The following is a 17,554-nucleotide window of genomic DNA, read 5'->3' as shown; positions in this document are numbered from 1 at the left end:
TACAGTAACAGATGGCTTTTAAATTTTTTGTTGCTATTCCAGAATCTTTAAGTCACCCAAAATGCATCTACTTAAACATGATACTGCAGTTATTATGCAAAGCATGATCTACATGTTCACTGTTTAATATTTAACAATCTGGATACCATTCCTGTTTGGAAATAATTCTACTAGAGACAGCAATCACTATCATAGCATTGCTATAATAAACAGATTTGCCATTTTACATTTTATTGTCTTGTAACAAAAAGTATATGACTCATTTAAAATAAAATAACCTATTCAATTAGTGCAAATGAAGTTTAGCAACTCATTCTGTCTAATGTTAATTCAGAGGTTATCATCAATTAGGTTCATGTAAATCCTTTGTTAATATCATGTCCCACTGTAACACACATTACTAAGGGGCAGAAGGATTTGCAGGGCAATTTCACATCTTAATGAGATCTAAAAGGTCATGATACAGTAAAAATGTAAGCAGCAGGTTACTTTGCAACATGTACACATTGTACACCAATCTAGCAAGCTAAGATTCATCTGGGTATCCCCACCTAATAAAAATGTTGAGCTCTTCTTGCTCAGAATTAAAAATTCACCTTTTCTTGGTGAAAATTAATTTCTATTATAAATGTTATATAACATAGAAATCTTCAACTGTGACAGACAATAAAAAATTTAAGCAAGCTGCTTTAACAACACTCTGCAGCTATACTACTCTAATACAGAGCTCTCTCCAGCGTGTACCTATTTCATGGGAAAAATTCCCCATTGAAAGAACAAAGCTATCCTAGCAATACGGTCATAGGAATACAAAGTATCTGCAAAACACAAGTGTTCTTAAAGGGACTGGCCAGTCAGATGGGTGAAACAAACACATCCTTCGCTCTCATTCTGATCCAAACTGCTGACTTCTGAGCTAGAACTAAAAGTCAGCCTCCTTATGAACACAGTTAAGCCTCCTTATGAAAAGCAGCTTATACCGTGCATTGTTAATACTCCTAGGAATCTCATACCCATACATTACAGAGCTTTACTGCATTCTTACATATTCAATAACATTATGCCACTGTTCCTCACAATGAGCAGTATCTTATTAATTACACTTACTGGCCGTTTGCCGTGCATAAAGCAACACTTAACCCCAAGTAAAACTGACAGAATTAAGATTAAAAATACTGCTTTAATTATGCTATCTGCCACATGCCTCTTAAAAAGAATTAAAGTGTGTAAGAGAATTGCCTATAGACTGGTAGAATTTATTAAAAGCAAAATTCCACAATGATCCTTGAGTGTGAGATACACATTAACAATTTAATATAAAAGCTGAAGTTTGATTAAACATTAGTTTGTGTTTTTTGAAAGAGCTATATATCAAATCAGAGCTTCAACAGCTGTACTTCAAAGGCTGAAGTGGAAAGAGCAAAACAAAACATTATAATTACTTCCCCAGAAACAGATTTCCCTAAGATTCACTAATATCAAAGACCCATACTTTTAGGATTGCGAATTTATGATGAGACATCAAAAACAGACAGCTGAATAATGGAAAACAAAGATCAAAACCAGCAATTCTATACAAATTCCTACTCACAGAAAACATTCAGAAGTGTTTGAGGATTAATGCTTTTGTTTGGTCATTGCTTCTTTTTAAAAGGCAAGAAAAAAATGTAGTATAAAAATTCCAAACACCTCTGTTGCATGAAAAACAGCACTTTAAGTCCAGAAGCAAACATAAAAGGGTAAATTTGGAATAATGTAAGATTCAAGGTGAGTATACAGTATTAGCATTCAGTCTAGTTAAAATTATTTGCAATATACCTGATTCAATGCAATGTAAAACTTGAAGGTCTGTGGTTGACAATTTTTTCTTATCGATTCCTAGAACATGACATCAATAACCAGCACAGACAGATCACAGAACTGAAGGCCACAGGATCAAAAGTCAGACACAGACCTTAAATTCCCATATGGCATTGGTGAAAAAGAATTAAGATCAGCTTTTAAATTTCAAAACAGACGTACTTCAACAGAGAAAATATCAAACCATAAATACGTCCTTACAGAACAAATAATGCTGCTAAAACTGCTTTTTTTAAAGCTCAGATTGATGACTAAAGCATGTTATTTTCTTGGAAAAGTCTTCTAGTTATATTTGTGTTGGCAAGTAGTTTTTCAAACATTTACATCAGGGCAGAAGTCTATGCTCACACCAAAACTTTCAAACCAGCCCTAGCACTAAGTTAATTTGCCTTATTTTATATAATTGTATATCCACATTATGAGAACAATTTCTATTTATTTACATTATCTTACAACATCAACAAGTATGTAAGACTAACTGCCATGTACATTACACATATTGGTATATTTCAACAATTAAAATAACTATGTTCTATCAGACAGTACAATAAGATAAGATAGGCTATAAGAATAGGATAAAAAAATCACTGTGACCTAAAGCAAATATACTATTTGGCCACAGGAATTAGCTCCTGGTTCTGCCTATTTTACCTTATAATATACAGAAATAAGCAAACTAATTAGTTGCAGGGATTTATAAGGTTTGTTTTCACTTTCTTTTCCCTTCTCTTTCCCACCTCAATGGCATTATTGCTTCTTAGTTAAATTTGTAGGGCTTTCCATGTAATACACTTAAATATTTCTTCTTAGCGTTACCCTATCCTGGCTCACAAGTGAAGTGTTCACTGGCTGCCAGAACTGCCATGGTGTGTTTGGCTTACAAGGATAAGAAATAATGGTGTCATTCAGCCAATGAGTTTGGTGACTTCTGGCTTACAGAGCATTCTTCCTCTTCTTCACAAAATGCTGGAGTAGTATTAGAATATACTAGTATTAAGTTGAATTTTGATACTTATATTTTAGTTCTAGTGTATCAATACCTTCTTTAAATAAAATTATGACTGACATAATTTACAGTTTGGGTACCTTTTTAGATCCCATTAAGGCTAATTCCAAACAAAACAGCATGGAATTATTTAGTTCAAAAAGTTTCCATCATTTATTCCTTTCATTAATCATTTAAAGGCTTCATGTCAGCAACTGAAAACATTCATGTTGATCTCACAAAGAACAGACAATACATTATGCATGCTGCCCACTGATTTATCCTTTGAGAAAATCTCTTGCAGGCCACTTGCCAATACTGCCACTCACTGTCTAAAATATAAATAGAAGTGCTTCTTGAATATATAAGTAAATAATAATTGCCAGTGGTTCAAACCAGCAGGCAGTTAAAACCCATATCCTGTGCAACATCAGATGGTACCACATGCTTTAGAGAAATCTATTTTTCAGTGAACTACTCTGAAGCAGTAGATCCACTACTGAAGCATCTTCCTAAACTTTTTCTTAGGATGACTTATCTCTTCTTCATGTTTGAAACAAAATACCATCTCACACACAGTGAGTAACAAACAGTTACTCACTTATGAAGAAATCCTATTTGGTTTTCAATCAGAACAATTTTGTAGCAACAAGCCTCACAACACTGCCTTTTCAGGAGGCCAAGGACAAACTGCACATCACATAAATTCAATGAGACTCAGGCACAAATTGCCAGACAAGTTGTGGATGTCACATTATTGGAAGTTTTCACGGTTACAGCTTTAAACAGCTAGTGAAAGATGATCCTGCCCACAGCAGGAAAGCTGGACTAGATGACCTCTAAAGGTCCCTTCCCATTCTAGGATTCTGAAGTCTGTGCTTGCCACTATGACACCACTAGGAAGATTTGCCTACAAAACTGAGCAGTTCAGTTTCTGAAGATCAAAACTCCTCGTATTTTGTTCTAGGACAAATTCCTGTTTCCAGAAGGCAACTTCATTGTACAAGCAATGTCAACAAATTCCACATGATTATCCCTGTATGAATTATTCATGAGTAAGTATTTACAGAATTAGCATCTTAGCATTTACAAAAAGAATAATTTTTGCCTGCCTTTCTTCACAAGTAATGGAAAAGATAGGATGAATTTAAAATTGTTCTAAAGGCAGTTTTATTGCCACTGTAATAACCCCACTGAAACAATGCCCAGTTATTTTCCAATGAATAGTGCAACTATTTTGTAGTCAATCAGGATGATGATTACTGCATTTGATTATATAAATAAATAAATAAATAAATAAATAAACACCACCCAAACCAAAATCCAACTAAATCACAATTCTCCAGCAGCAACAGCTTGTCCTATGCTATTTAACTGGCTTTACCTCAGTAGTTTAAATTTAAGAGTCTGCTTTAAGTAGAAATGCAGTAAGTGAAAACTGGAAAGAAAATTCCCCACCTACAGCTGTTACCTAAAATTAAACACAATATTTCTCTTGAAATCTCAAGTGTGCTTCAAAAAGGCACCATGTAATCATATTTAGCTACTGCACTGTAGTTAAGAACACTTCATCCACAACAGATAAACAAAGATTTCATTGAAACATGTTAAAAAATTAGCCAAGCTGAGAACCAGGTAGAATTATTTACAAGTCTCTAATCAGTAATTATATATTTCATTTTAAGTGTAACCTATAACTTAGGAACATTTTCTTTTTGACCCTGCTATAATCTGCAACATAGTCAAAGTGAAATAAACTACACATATTTTGGAGGGTAAAAACTCCATCCTATAATAGAAGAACTTGTGTTAGGTAGAATAACTCTATGTCAAGAGATGTGTGCTATTGGAACAGTATCAAGTAGATGAGTTGTGCAAAACAGTAGGTGGTCTTAAACATCTCCAAGGAGATTAATTAAATGGCTCCAATCCAAAAATCCTTTGCATTCTACTGAGATAGCCAACAAACATGACAATATTCCATGTCTGTAGCAATTTTTTTTTAACAGAATTGGGTCGAATTTTAAAGCTGTTATAGCATATACATTTTAAGGAACTAAAAACATTAAAAAAAAAAAATATTTACAAGGTAGTATAAAGTCACACACTACTCTTCATTAACCTGGGTTAACCAGGTGTACTTACTTCAACAAACAGGACAAGGCACAAAGATTAGATATTTGGACAGTGTCCTTGAAAGTTTACTTATTTTATTCGTATTAATATAGTTATAGAAAGGGATTAACTCGTTTTGGCACATATAAAATAAACTGCATGCAAGAGATTAAACAATAAAAAAGTACTTACGAAATCAAAGTCTCCATCTTGCGGGACTTTCCAGTTATCGGGGAAAACGTTTTTGGATATGTGGTAAGGTTCATGCATGTTCTGATTACAGTTTTCAGGGCTTTTATTCTTGGACTCTTGTTTATCAAAGTAGTCCATGAAAGAAGGTCTTTGAACTTGCGGTGAAGTAGCATTTCCTTAGTTGAAGAAAACAGAAAAAAAAGGTAAAAAATTCGAAGATTAAAGAATTAATGCACTCTAAACTAAACTTCACTAATTAATTTTCCTGGGTTTGCAGAAATTAATACATCTGTATGTGATGCAAGCCTCTGTTTGTCCCCTGAGGATCTTTTGGCATAAAAGCTCATAGTCAAAGCATGATATTTTTGTAGCAAGATACAAAGTGGAGAAATGTTCAAGACATTTCAGAGTTGCACACACAAGTAATATTAGAAGTTACTTCATGCAGTATCAATTTGTTGTTATAGAGACTGAATAACATGAGGTGCTAAGCATCCCTTTGGGTGCTGAATGCCCCTAACTTCAAGGCCTGGTCCCCAGGCACTTGTAGGAAAGGAACAGTTTCAGTAAAGGTGGGATTTAATAATTATTTAGAAAAAGAACTTGCAAAATACAGCTACATGAATTGTGTCTAGATGCTGCCTAATTTAATTCAATGATGACCCCCAGAAAATTACAGGATCATGCTCTACAGATGATTGCAAAGCACCCTGTCTCCACATCCTGGGGGATTTTTTGTGATCATCAAAAGCTTCATCATAAAGCTGCAAAAGCTTTATGAAGCAGATTGAGATCACCATGAATTCCTGCTCTTTTATCCTTTTCACATAACTAAAGGTTAAAAAAAAAAAAAATCTTCAGTCCTAAATGATTAAAATTTATTTTCATTTGTGGGATGTCAAAGAAAATTCATTATTAAATGGCAAAATAAATAAATATAACTGCCACCTCAGAGACCATATTCTGCATAGCACTGACACATGAAATGTACTTACTGGAAGTGTAACACATTTGTCATGAAGATATAAGAAATAATTTCCACAAATAAAATACTAAACAGGATGAGAGATAAATAACTAAGATGGGGGGAAAACCTAACACCAAAATTCAGACAAAAATACACATTTAAATTACAAGCACAACAAAGTAATAGGAATTTTTATTTGATATAATTGTTTTAACAAGTAAAAAGGTAAACTGAAAATGTATTTTGAGCTTGTGTTTAATATCATTACTAGGACTTGCTAATCTCCTTATCTGGCTTTACACTCGTTTTTATTCATTCATTAAGTGGGCTTCCCCCTGCCTTTCACTTCTTATTTCATCATCTCTTCCCATCTCTTTTGTCTAAAGATTTTCTAATTCATTCTAATTTTGCTGAATGACTAATAGCAGCCTATTTTTTCATTAATGTTTATTTTTGTACTGCCATCTTTTCACAGAATCATCAGGGCCAGAAGACATTCAAGATCATCTAGTCCAACCACTGACCAAGAAACACCACAATCACCCCAGCCACCCCAAATGCCACATCCAGACATTCCAGAGATGTTACCCCCACAGTCTTCCTGGGCAGCCCATTCCAATGCTTACTTTTCTGGGGAAAAAAAAATTCAAATATCTAATCTGAACCTCCACTGGCAAAACCTATGGCCATTTTCTCTCATCCTTCCACTTGAGACATGGCAGAAGAGCCTGACTCCCACCTGGCTACAACCTCCTGTCAGGTCATTGTGGAGAGCAATATGGTCACTGCTGAGCTTCCTTTTCTCCAGGCTAAACACCCCCAGCTCCTCACAGCACTTGTGCTCCAGACACTTCAACAGCTCTGCTCTGTTCTCTGGACACATTCCAGCACCTCAATGTCTTTCTTGAAACAAGGAGCACAAAACTGACCACAGGATTCAAGGTGTGGCCTCCCCAGGGCTCAGCAGAGGAGGACAATCACTGCCCTGCACCTGCTGGCCACACTAATCTTGATAGAAGCAAAGACTGCATGTTGATTTATTGCTTCTTTTCTTTCTGATGTTCCTAAACTTTTCTGTTCTAGCAAGATTTCTTCTGGCATTTTTTAATCTGTGCTTCTGCTGTCATGCTCTCTGCTTTAGTGAATTCAACTTCAGCTGCTTTCCTACAACTCCACAATGATTCCTTCAATCCGCTATTTCCACACACACCTTCTTTTCCTTATGTTTTTAGCTCATTTTTCTCTCAGTTTTTGCCATGTTTTCTCATATTTTTTTTCTAATTCCAGATCTCTATTCACCATATTTTAATTAATAACAACCATCACCTCACAATCCAGTGAACTAACTCCAGGTTGAATTTAGTTGACCAGACAGCAGACACCTCTTCTCCAGAATCTCCCAAGTTTGCCCCCACTAAACTCAAGATCACTTGAAGGATGTTTCTTGATTTCTTGAATCTGGGACTGAGGAAGGGATGAGAAGTAAACAGCAGGGATGCCAAATAACTACAGAGAAGAGCACAAACCATAGTCATAGAAGAGGTTGAGTTGGAAAGGACTTTTAAAAAACATGCAATTCCAGCTCCCCTTCCATAGGCAGGGACACCTTCCACTAGACCAAAGTTCTCAAAGTCCCATCCAACCTGGCCGTGAACCCTCCCAGGGATGGGGCATCCACAGCTTCTCTGGACAACTTGTTCCAATATTTTAACATCCTCATAGTAGATAACTTCTTCCCAATATCTACTCTAAACCTCCCCTCTTTCAGTTTAAAGCCATTACACCTTGTCCTACCACTACTGGCCATTGTCAAAAGCCCCTTTCCAGCTCTCCTGTAGGCTCCCCATTAGGTACTTCAAGGTCCTACAAGATCTCCCTGGAACATTCTTTTCTCCAGGCTGCACAACCCAACAGCCTCAGCCAGTTTTCTTATCAGAGGTGCTCCACCCCTCTGAGCATTTTCACAGTCCTCCCCTGGATTTTCTCCAACAGCTCCATGTCCTCCTTATTTTGGGGGTCCTAGGGCTGAACACAGTATTATGGGTGGGATCTCACGAGAGCTGAGTAGAGCATAAAAAATTGGAAGAATCTAAATTTTGGAAAAGCACACTTTAGAAAACAGATCCAAGTGAAGACAGTGGTATGAGGGAGGCAGAATTAAAAACAGAAATACAATGCCATTTCTTAGTACAAACTGTTCATTACTTGGTGACCGCTGCCCAAAACCCCTGAAACTGTTTGTACCAAAAAGATAGGACACCACATTGCTGGCCTTTCACAACCAATTTTTTATTCTGCTGAGATGGCTGTACTCAAGTTTCATCCCTGAGACACAGTTATAAACAGAAAGATTGCCAGTGTCTGTGTTCAAAACTCTAAGTACCAAAATGTTGGCCAATTACAGGTAAGGCAGTCACCAGCCTCTCACATATAAGGCAATACTAAAGATTTTCCAAGAATTGCTCATATATTTTAGAACTATTTATAAGTATCTTCCTTATACATGCAATAGAAGACTACTTACATACAGAAAACAAACCAACCTCTCTGAATTTCTTGCTACCAAAAGCATATTATGGAAATTAGGTCAACAGGACAGAAATTATTCCAAGGTAAGCAAAGAACTTTTATTTTTTACTTTGAGAATGTCTTTTATTTGTTTTGCTAAATAAGAATTTAGGACTCACTTCTGATTTCAATTGAGCATTAAGTCAGTTAACCCAATTAAAAGAGCAAGAGCTGCTTACCTTCACTGCGAATGGAAAAACTCACACAAAAAACCAAAAATATGATTGCAAAATGAAGGGATGAGAGGTATTTCAACTTTTTATTGTTGATGTTTCTTCCTCCAATGTAAAAAAATCCAAAGAATTTATTTATAAATTTATTTTTATGGTTTTGCTTTATTTTTATAAATAAAAAAAAAAATTAAAAAAGAGACACTATTTCAATCTCTAGCCAACCTAACAGGTTCAGTTAGTGTTTCATAGGAATGGGTTGACATCTACCAGTTTAAAGGCCATCTGAAAGTTCCTATCTCATTTGTATTTACTTTATAAAAAAGCACTCAGGATCTTTACACTAGGGCAAACTGATAAAGGCTGCACCTTTTTTATTTTTTTATTCCCAAGTAAGATCACTTTGGTCTGAAAGTATTTTTTAAATTTTCATGAAAAACAGAGTAATGTTATCTTCTCAACCATCTTTCAAGAAACAAGAAAATTAGAAGTATAAAGACTTTATGCATAAAGATTCCCTTTAGGACAATTAATTCACTCATCTATTCAGTAAGTTACATTTGCTACAAAAAATCTACAGCACAGTCAGTATCACTCCACACTTGCACTGAAAACCTCTTGTGCATATTCCATCCTAGAAGGATCTGGATTTTTCAGTTCTTCTAATTACCTGCCTTTCAATAAGCAATGATCATGTTTAAAAATGTTTTCCACAGTTTCAATATTTAAGAACATCTGTCTCTTATGATCCCTACAACTTGCCTACTGCAAAAACAGCTTGGGAAAAAAAGGCCATAATAAAACAACAGTCAGAAATTGCTGGCAAGCCATAAAACAGAGAGCACCATTGATGCTGACTGAAAACACATTCTACCTCAGCAACACCCCTGATAGGAACACAGCCAATAGGGATGTCCCCAAATAGTTATATAAGCAAGTTTCTTCCAAAAAGTATGCTGAATAAAACGAATGAGGCAATGACATAACACAAGACCAACTCTATGACACTGTTTCAAAAACATATCACAAATAAAATAAATAATTCTCAACACACATTTCAAAATAAAGAGGAATGCACACTCCATTCTAATGCATGTTTTGGTAAAATTCAACTGATCTCATCTACCATGAAAAATTATTTTGCAGTGAAGCATTTCCAACAGAAGAGTATTATATTAATATCAAATTGGTTTTAAACCAGTTTAAAAGTTCTGCTGTTAGTTAACAAGTAAGGTCAGCAGATGAAGGTGGACATCTCCTACAGAAGGAAGACTCCCATTAGAATTTCCTGGGAGGGCATGGGTGCTGGTATTTTGTCTGCCTGGCATTTTGGAGTAGAGGTTTTACAATGTCCTGTGGAAAGTCTGTAAGTCTTTCTTGTGACTACCAGGACACTGGATCTCTTCTGCAGTTGCATATCCTACAGAGAAAAGCTTTCTTCCTTTTGCCAAAAGCTTCCACAGCCTTCCGCATTCTGTGGATCTCCACTTACCACTCAATTGAGGAACATGTTCAGCTGCTTGGTGAAGTTATGGATCTGGCTCTCCTATCTGAAGTGCTTCTTTGAACATCCTGCCAGTATCTTTCATTCCTTCAAAATGCACTGTTTTGTCACTATTAAGAGTCAGAAGCTGTAAAGCCATCAGCTTTCGGCCTTCTTTAGAATTTTATCTACCTATGTGCTCTCACCCCTGCTGCAAAGGCTACCAGAGCTAATACAACATCATACACTGTTTAGGCTTTATATTCCATACATTCCTACCACTACTCTCTCCTCTCACAAGGTGCTCTACAACACAGTAGCAGTAATTTCTGGGAAATGGGAGACAGAAGTCTAGAGTTTGGACCTCAGTCTCCAGGCAAATGCATCTAACAGTAAACTACCACACAAAAAGCTGCCACAGCCACCTCCTTCAGCCATATTTTAAGCAGGAATTGTGACTATATTTTATGAGTGGGAAAGTTCTGCTGCTAACACATGCCTATTAAGCCCCACCTCAGAGAATCAGAGGTCAGGCTACTGGGAACCACAGAGAAGCAGTGGAGAAGTAGCAGCAGTATAAGTTACTTAGGCCAGAGCAGACGGGAATCTACCACAGGATAGCTCTAAGAAATGTTTGATGATTGAGAACTGTGTAACAAAGTGGTTACTGAGTCCATAGTTTTTGTATCACAGTCACTTACACACCCAAGCCTTCATGCAGCTTCAGGCCTCATTTGGCCTTTTGTTTGTTGTATGACACACCTATTTTTCAGAAATAATTGCAACTGGCATTTAAAGGGAAAATCCACATTTCAACTTGAAAAAGGATTTTTGAAGGATTATGAACCTAAATTATAATTTTTAATGGGGAAAAGTTTTCAGCACAAAACATTCCTTTGCTTCTTGAGAATATGACTTGTAAAACTGCTTTAATAATTTTTAGTGTCTTTTTTCCCCACTCCCTGGAAAAAAGAAAAAAATATTCAATGATACTACTATTATAATCATGGAATATGCAGAGTTGGACCCTAAACAATAATGAACAAATCAACTCATGAATTCTTCTATCAACATGTAGGTTCTACAGCATGGTGCATGTCCCACTGTAATCAAAAATATCATTATGGATAGTAAGACAAGAAAGTTGAGCAAGTAAGTGCTGGCACCAAACCTGTTGCCTGACAGCTGAATGATTAAACCATCACTTGCCTCAGGCAACCTCCAGTTTGCCAACTTCACTGGAGCTATGCTGCTCAAAACAGTCATCTGGGAAAGGGGGGAGAACAGTGAAGGAAACCTGCTGTCCCAGAGATTATATTCTTATATTCTTATGTTTGATTAGAAGGAAGAATGTGTTTAAGAATTATACTGACTAAACCTAAAACACTCACGTCTTATAGGGCAAAAAAGTAATAAAACAAAACCTGATTACTTTTCTACATTCTAGCTGTCAAGTGCTGCCTCTTGTGTTCTCTGTCCTTTTCTTTTAATACATTCATCACCAACCACAAACTATCTAGAAGCTTCACCAAAGACTGAAGTAGCAGTTAGAAACCCCGAATAAACCAAAACTGCACTAAGAGACAACTTATTTTCCAGCTCAAAGCAGATGGCAAATATTAATTTAACAGGGCAAAAAAAAGAAGCTGGGGAAATGTTACTGAAAAGGAGAAAAGAGAACAACCACAAGTACTCTTGGTGCACCAGAAAGCCCTAACACTAAGCCTTGCTGAAAAACCACAAGGGGAATGTGAGGAAGCTGGTCTGAATGCTAGTCTCTCCACTGACATATGAAAAGGCTTCTACACAAAAATAAGTAAAACCCAGGCAACAGAACAAAAGAAGAAATATTTCCATCATTCTCACTCTTTCCTCTACTGCACATTAAACCTCCCGAAGTTAAGTTCCTCCCAACTCTCCCATGTTCTTCATTTTCTTTCCTCCTTCCAGGTGCATACCACAGTCTCTGCTCAGAGCATGCACAGGCATACCAAGCAAGACAGGATAAATGTTGTTTATTACTAGACTGTATAATATATGTTGGGGCAGGAGGACAGGCCTCTTTTTGTTCCAAATCCCAATTTTATCTGGGCACAATTCCCTATTTGTGAAAAAAATATGGTTTTAGTTATTTTCTGTCATGGCTCCCAGAGGCCTCTAAGCATGGGTACTTATAAATAAAAACATATTATTGTTTCTTATTTTGTCCTTGAGCAGGGAAACAAAAGGGAGAAGGAAACAAAACATGAAACTAAACACAACAGTAATTAAGTAAGAAGTTTGTAATAAATATTTTGTGTCTCTAGGAAGGAAATTAAATCTCTCTTCCCTAGTTTACGAAGTTTATTTCTCCAAGCTTCTTGCTTGCAATTTCTATTATTCAGCAGTGTTAAAGAGCACTTTTAAGATACTCATTCTGATTTATTATAATCAAATCACACAAACATCCACAAAGTGCCTACTTTGCCTATATAAGTACATTGGAAAAAGCAACCAATCTCCAAAATATCACGTCTTTCTCGAGTACAAAGGAGCACAAAATCAGTGACTGCCTTTCAGAGACAGCAAAGATTTTTAGGTCTCTTCCTGGTGACATTTATTTAGGAAACTTGCTATTGCTCCTATTTCAGCCAGTAGCACAACAATCACAGAACCAGAGGACCAGCTACAGTGGACATGATTTATATTTATTTTTTAGCTGAGAGATGTGGAGGTCCCATTCTTTAATTATTTCTAGTTTTTAATGTAAAAAATGCAAATAATGGGTGCCTAATGCAAAATAAAAGAAATTTTAGCAAGTAAGTGCTAAACCAAACCTGTGGCCTGACAGCTGAATGATTAAACCATCACTTGTCATGAGGCAAACTACCTCCAGTTTGCTGGCTTCACTTTGCTGCAGTTAAAGGGCTTAAGAAAGTCATCTACAGCAGAGAAGGGAGGGGAAGGAAATCTGTTACCTTTCCCAAGATTATTCTTGCTTGAGAAGAAAGAAGAATGGGATTAAGACACATACTGAACCAAATGTCAAGGTGTAGAAAGGCAACTCCCTAGCTACAGATTGTTACTGGAATCAATTAAAAATTGAAAATAACAGTATATTTTAAAAGCAATGTCCCCAGCAGACAAATAAGACACAGATTAAGAGATTGCAGTGCAAATCCAATACCACTCTTCTGATCTGTTTGGCAAAGTAACAGGTATTTCCTCTCAGTACAAATAAAAAATGGATAGCATGGTCCAATTTGGTAAACTACCTAAACAGAACTGACTTATGAAGACTGATTTATTAAATTGCATAGAAACTGCACTAAACCCTAATTTATAATACTTCCACTCTAAAAATTCATTCCAAGTTTTTTTACACTATCTTTTCCCTCTTTTTTTTTTTTTAAATCACACAATTGAGAACTGTAAAGGAAAAACAAAATAAAACCCAAAACAAACCATTAAAATGCCAAACAAGCAAAATCTGTAAAACTCCTTTTTCCTTCTAACTTCCTATACACACAAAAAAAGTTTCTGCTTTGCACTTCTAACTAATCTTGAGCAAATTACATCAGGTCTCTATATGCAAACAAAAATGCAGCTTTGTATTTGCTATGAAAAACTACAAAGTTATTTATTTGGCACTGATTTCCATCCTTGAGATATTAGCTCTGTTACACACACACAGCTCCCCACACCACCCCCCCACCACAACTGCCCAGAGTTAAACATTACATTGTGCCTCATGAAATAAGGCAGCTACAGCCTGAGTTAGAGTCATCTATTGATGCTGCCTGTTCAAGCAAATAATTCTATTAAAATTCGTGGACCTCAATCTGCAGTAGTCTTCAGCCAAACAGTGAGCATATCAGCAAGTAATTTTGTAAATTAACTATTTTTAAAATGTGTATTTATTAATATTTCAATATAAGTTATATTTTTATACACAAAATCATTCACAATATTTTTTCACTTTGTTACACGCTCCCTCACCCGCTGCCAAAATAAATTAGAACTTTTTAGTTAGGTTTCAACAATCTTTTGATCACTGCCTGAAATCAACCATTGTTGAATTATATTCCAAAAAATGTCAAAATAATTATTTGCAAAAAAAATATAGATCTGCTAAGTGATCATGAATTACAAAACAGTTTTGCAGCAAAATACATTACTGACTGCTGACCCCAAAGAGAATCATGACATGTTCCCAGGACCACTGACATTGAAACAGCAGCCTCTCACATAATCACACCAGTTTAGCCTCAAGGAACTGGTCCAAATGTATGTGGGACAGGAGACAAAAGACAAGGGACAATTCATAGAAGGACAGTTTGAGAGTCCTCTGGAAAACTTAGCAAAGCACCAAAACCAGGCTTCTGCTCTGCACCTCCCACTGTAGTCAACTTTTTCTCTACAAATTACAGAGTGCTTAGAAACACAAATACCCCTCTCTCCCTGTTTTAACCACAGAACTTGACACTTAAAAGCCCTTCACGATACCACATTGTCTTGCAGCATGAGAAAACACATTATTAGAAGAAAGCAAATTAACAACATACGTTTCATGGTCCCATCTTCCTCTTCATCGTCATCACTGTTTATTACCATGGTCCCCAAGTCTGATTCTAACATGGTGCTGTTGTGCTCAATCATTGTCTGAGCACCTTCACTCATGGTACTGGTGGCTCTCATGGTACCAGCACTCTCTGAATTGGTCTTCACCATGGTGTGAGAGTCCAACTCATCTTCATCCTACGGGGAAACATTTGCCAGAACACAGCAGATCATTAAAACAAAACAAAGGTAAGATGCAATTCCTTATTGATTAGTTTTTTTTATCTTTATGTGACCTAATTGTACTGCTGTACTCCCAGGTTTAAAACTTTAAAAGAAACTCTTCTTAAAAAATCTTCCATAGAAAGAAAAACTCTTTTTTCTCACACAGATGCATAGCAGGGTAAGTACAACATGGCCCACACACTCATTTTACATTAGCATTCAGTTTTGAGTTATCCCTGTGATTTTCATGACCCACTTTATCTCTCTGGGTTCCAAAAATCACTAACACAATTTACAGAAAGAGATTTTGATGTTTTGCAAAGAACTGTCACCAAAGATGCTGACCACCCTTAACTTAGGATCATGCCCAGCATCTGACATTACATACAGAACCCAGATGACAGGCTCTAAACAATCTTCAACAGAATTTTTGAAGTCTCTCACAGAAACAAAAAATCAACTTGACTTACTTCAAGTGTTTACTTCCATTTTTAAACCTTTGTTACAAATGTAAGTAAATAACTTGTCAATACTACACATAAAAACAGCCCTTGAGCACATACTTACCCACTAAGTGTGGGAGAGATAATATCAAGGAGATAGACATTTTGAATTGGTAACAGTAACGAGCCAGGAATTTGAAACAGAGCACTAATGACAATCCAGTTAATGAAACGTGAAATTCATATGTAATACCAATATTTGAAAACACTAATGGGAAATCCCACTGGTTTCCAAAATCTGATTTAGATTATACACAAAACCTTACAGCATTTCAGGAGTAATGTGATGGACTGTGACTATACACACTTTCTATATGAATAAAATCTATTACTCAAAGAAAAAAAATTTAGACATTCTCATTTGTTGATTAGATGTAAGCAATAATATCCATCACTGTTGAAGTTCTTCTATGTAAAATTGTTATATTTTAAATGCAAATGCTACTTTCACCAGTTTTATAACCATATATGCATCCATTTCCTCTACTGTGTCAAAACTTCATTAGAGTTCCTTGAAAAATTTTATCAGTGATTAGCAAAATATTTTAGCTACATCTTTTGGAAGACTATTAGATTTTTTTTTCACATTTCCCCCTTACAAATAACATATTGTTACTGCATAGAATCATAGAATTCTTTAGGTTGGAAAAAGCCCCTAAAATGGCCAATCCAGTTGTTAATCTGGCACTGCCAAGTCCACCACTAAATCATGCCCCTAAATGCCACATCTACAAGACTTCTAAGTACATTCAGGGTAATACGAAACATTAAAACAAGTCTTCACCTACTAAAAAATTTCCCCCTTTTCCTAAATCTTTGCATTGCTTTATAGATTTTAAATGTTAAAACTATGAAGAGACTTGTAAGTGCAGGGGCTGGGGGGGACAGACACAGAATGGGACCAGAAAAAGTAAAGCCCAACCTCAAACCCCTGCAAGGTCTGGCACTTTGTGTTTCTCACTGACCTCATTCCCTAGCATGGCAGACAATTTACCTCTTGCACAGACACACGAGCATGAGCTACATGGCCTGGATGCCTGTTTCACTAAGGGCTGGTCTAGGTAGATACAGAAAACTGAGTGCAGCAATACCAGCTACTGAAAATTATTCTATTACATCCCAACTAAGAGATACAAAAACAGATTTAATTTTTATACAGAACGTCTGGCTAACAGCATACCATAATGAAGCCAGGATACAGACCTAAACAGATTTAAATTAAAATTCAAAATGTCAAAAGAATAATTATTTTCCAGATTATAATGTACAAAAATACTTGAGTTCTTCATTTGCATTCTTTCAGGGATTTTTTTTTTAGTTGCATTCTATTTAGCACCCTACCCTTAAAAAAACTGTGATATTCCCAAAGATAGAGACAGCTTACAGTTACAGCACTAGGCAACTGTGCCAGTAAAAAAATGAGAATATTTTGGTACTGCTCCTCCTGGTGGCAACTTTAATTTTCTTTACCACCAAATGCTACTGTTAACCCCAATGTTTCCTACAAGTTGCATTTTTCCCCTTCTAAAAACAGTACTCAGAAAAAAAAGTTGTTTTTGCCTCACATTTTAAAAGTGCCAGAACAGTTAAACTACAAGTGTTTCTTTCAGTACTGCAATACAACATAAAATTGACTTAACATGCTGAGGTTTCGCCTATTAATCACTACAAATTTGGCATCTGTAATATACAGGAAGGCAAATCTCTGAGTTTAAGGTATAGTTACATTTGATTTACTGACTAGGTTGCTATTAATATTAATATCCACTTGCAGTGCACATGGCCCTAAACTTACCTAAGCTGAAGTAAGAAATTAAACAAACACTTTCCTGGAGCGCAAAACTTCTATTGTAGAAGTTAGTGGGGAAAAAAGTGATGATAACAACATGAACAAGTATGAAATGGAGTCCTAAATTACCATTTTCATAACTTCTGCTCCATTGAAAA

At 36.0% G+C, this 17,554-nt stretch overlaps 1 protein-coding gene across 1 annotated transcript in view; it reads right to left on the bottom strand.

Moving 5' to 3' along the window:
- The window catches only part of STK3 (serine/threonine kinase 3), a 120,732-nt gene that overhangs the window by 40,568 nt on the left and 62,610 nt on the right, over positions 1–17,554 (bottom strand). The window contains exons 9-10 of the mRNA XM_056484808.1: positions 14,885–15,077; positions 5,153–5,328 (exon numbers count right to left, since the gene is read on the bottom strand). Of these exons, the coding sequence (XP_056340783.1) occupies positions 5,153–5,328; positions 14,885–15,077 (369 nt within the window). The remainder of the gene's footprint in view (positions 1–5,152; positions 5,329–14,884; positions 15,078–17,554) is intronic.

This window comes from Oenanthe melanoleuca, chromosome 2 (assembly GCF_029582105.1).
Source record: "Oenanthe melanoleuca isolate GR-GAL-2019-014 chromosome 2, OMel1.0, whole genome shotgun sequence".
In the NCBI taxonomy this organism is placed as follows: domain Eukaryota; kingdom Metazoa; phylum Chordata; class Aves; order Passeriformes; family Muscicapidae; genus Oenanthe; species Oenanthe melanoleuca.
This window is presented reverse-complemented; position numbering and strand designations above follow the sequence as displayed.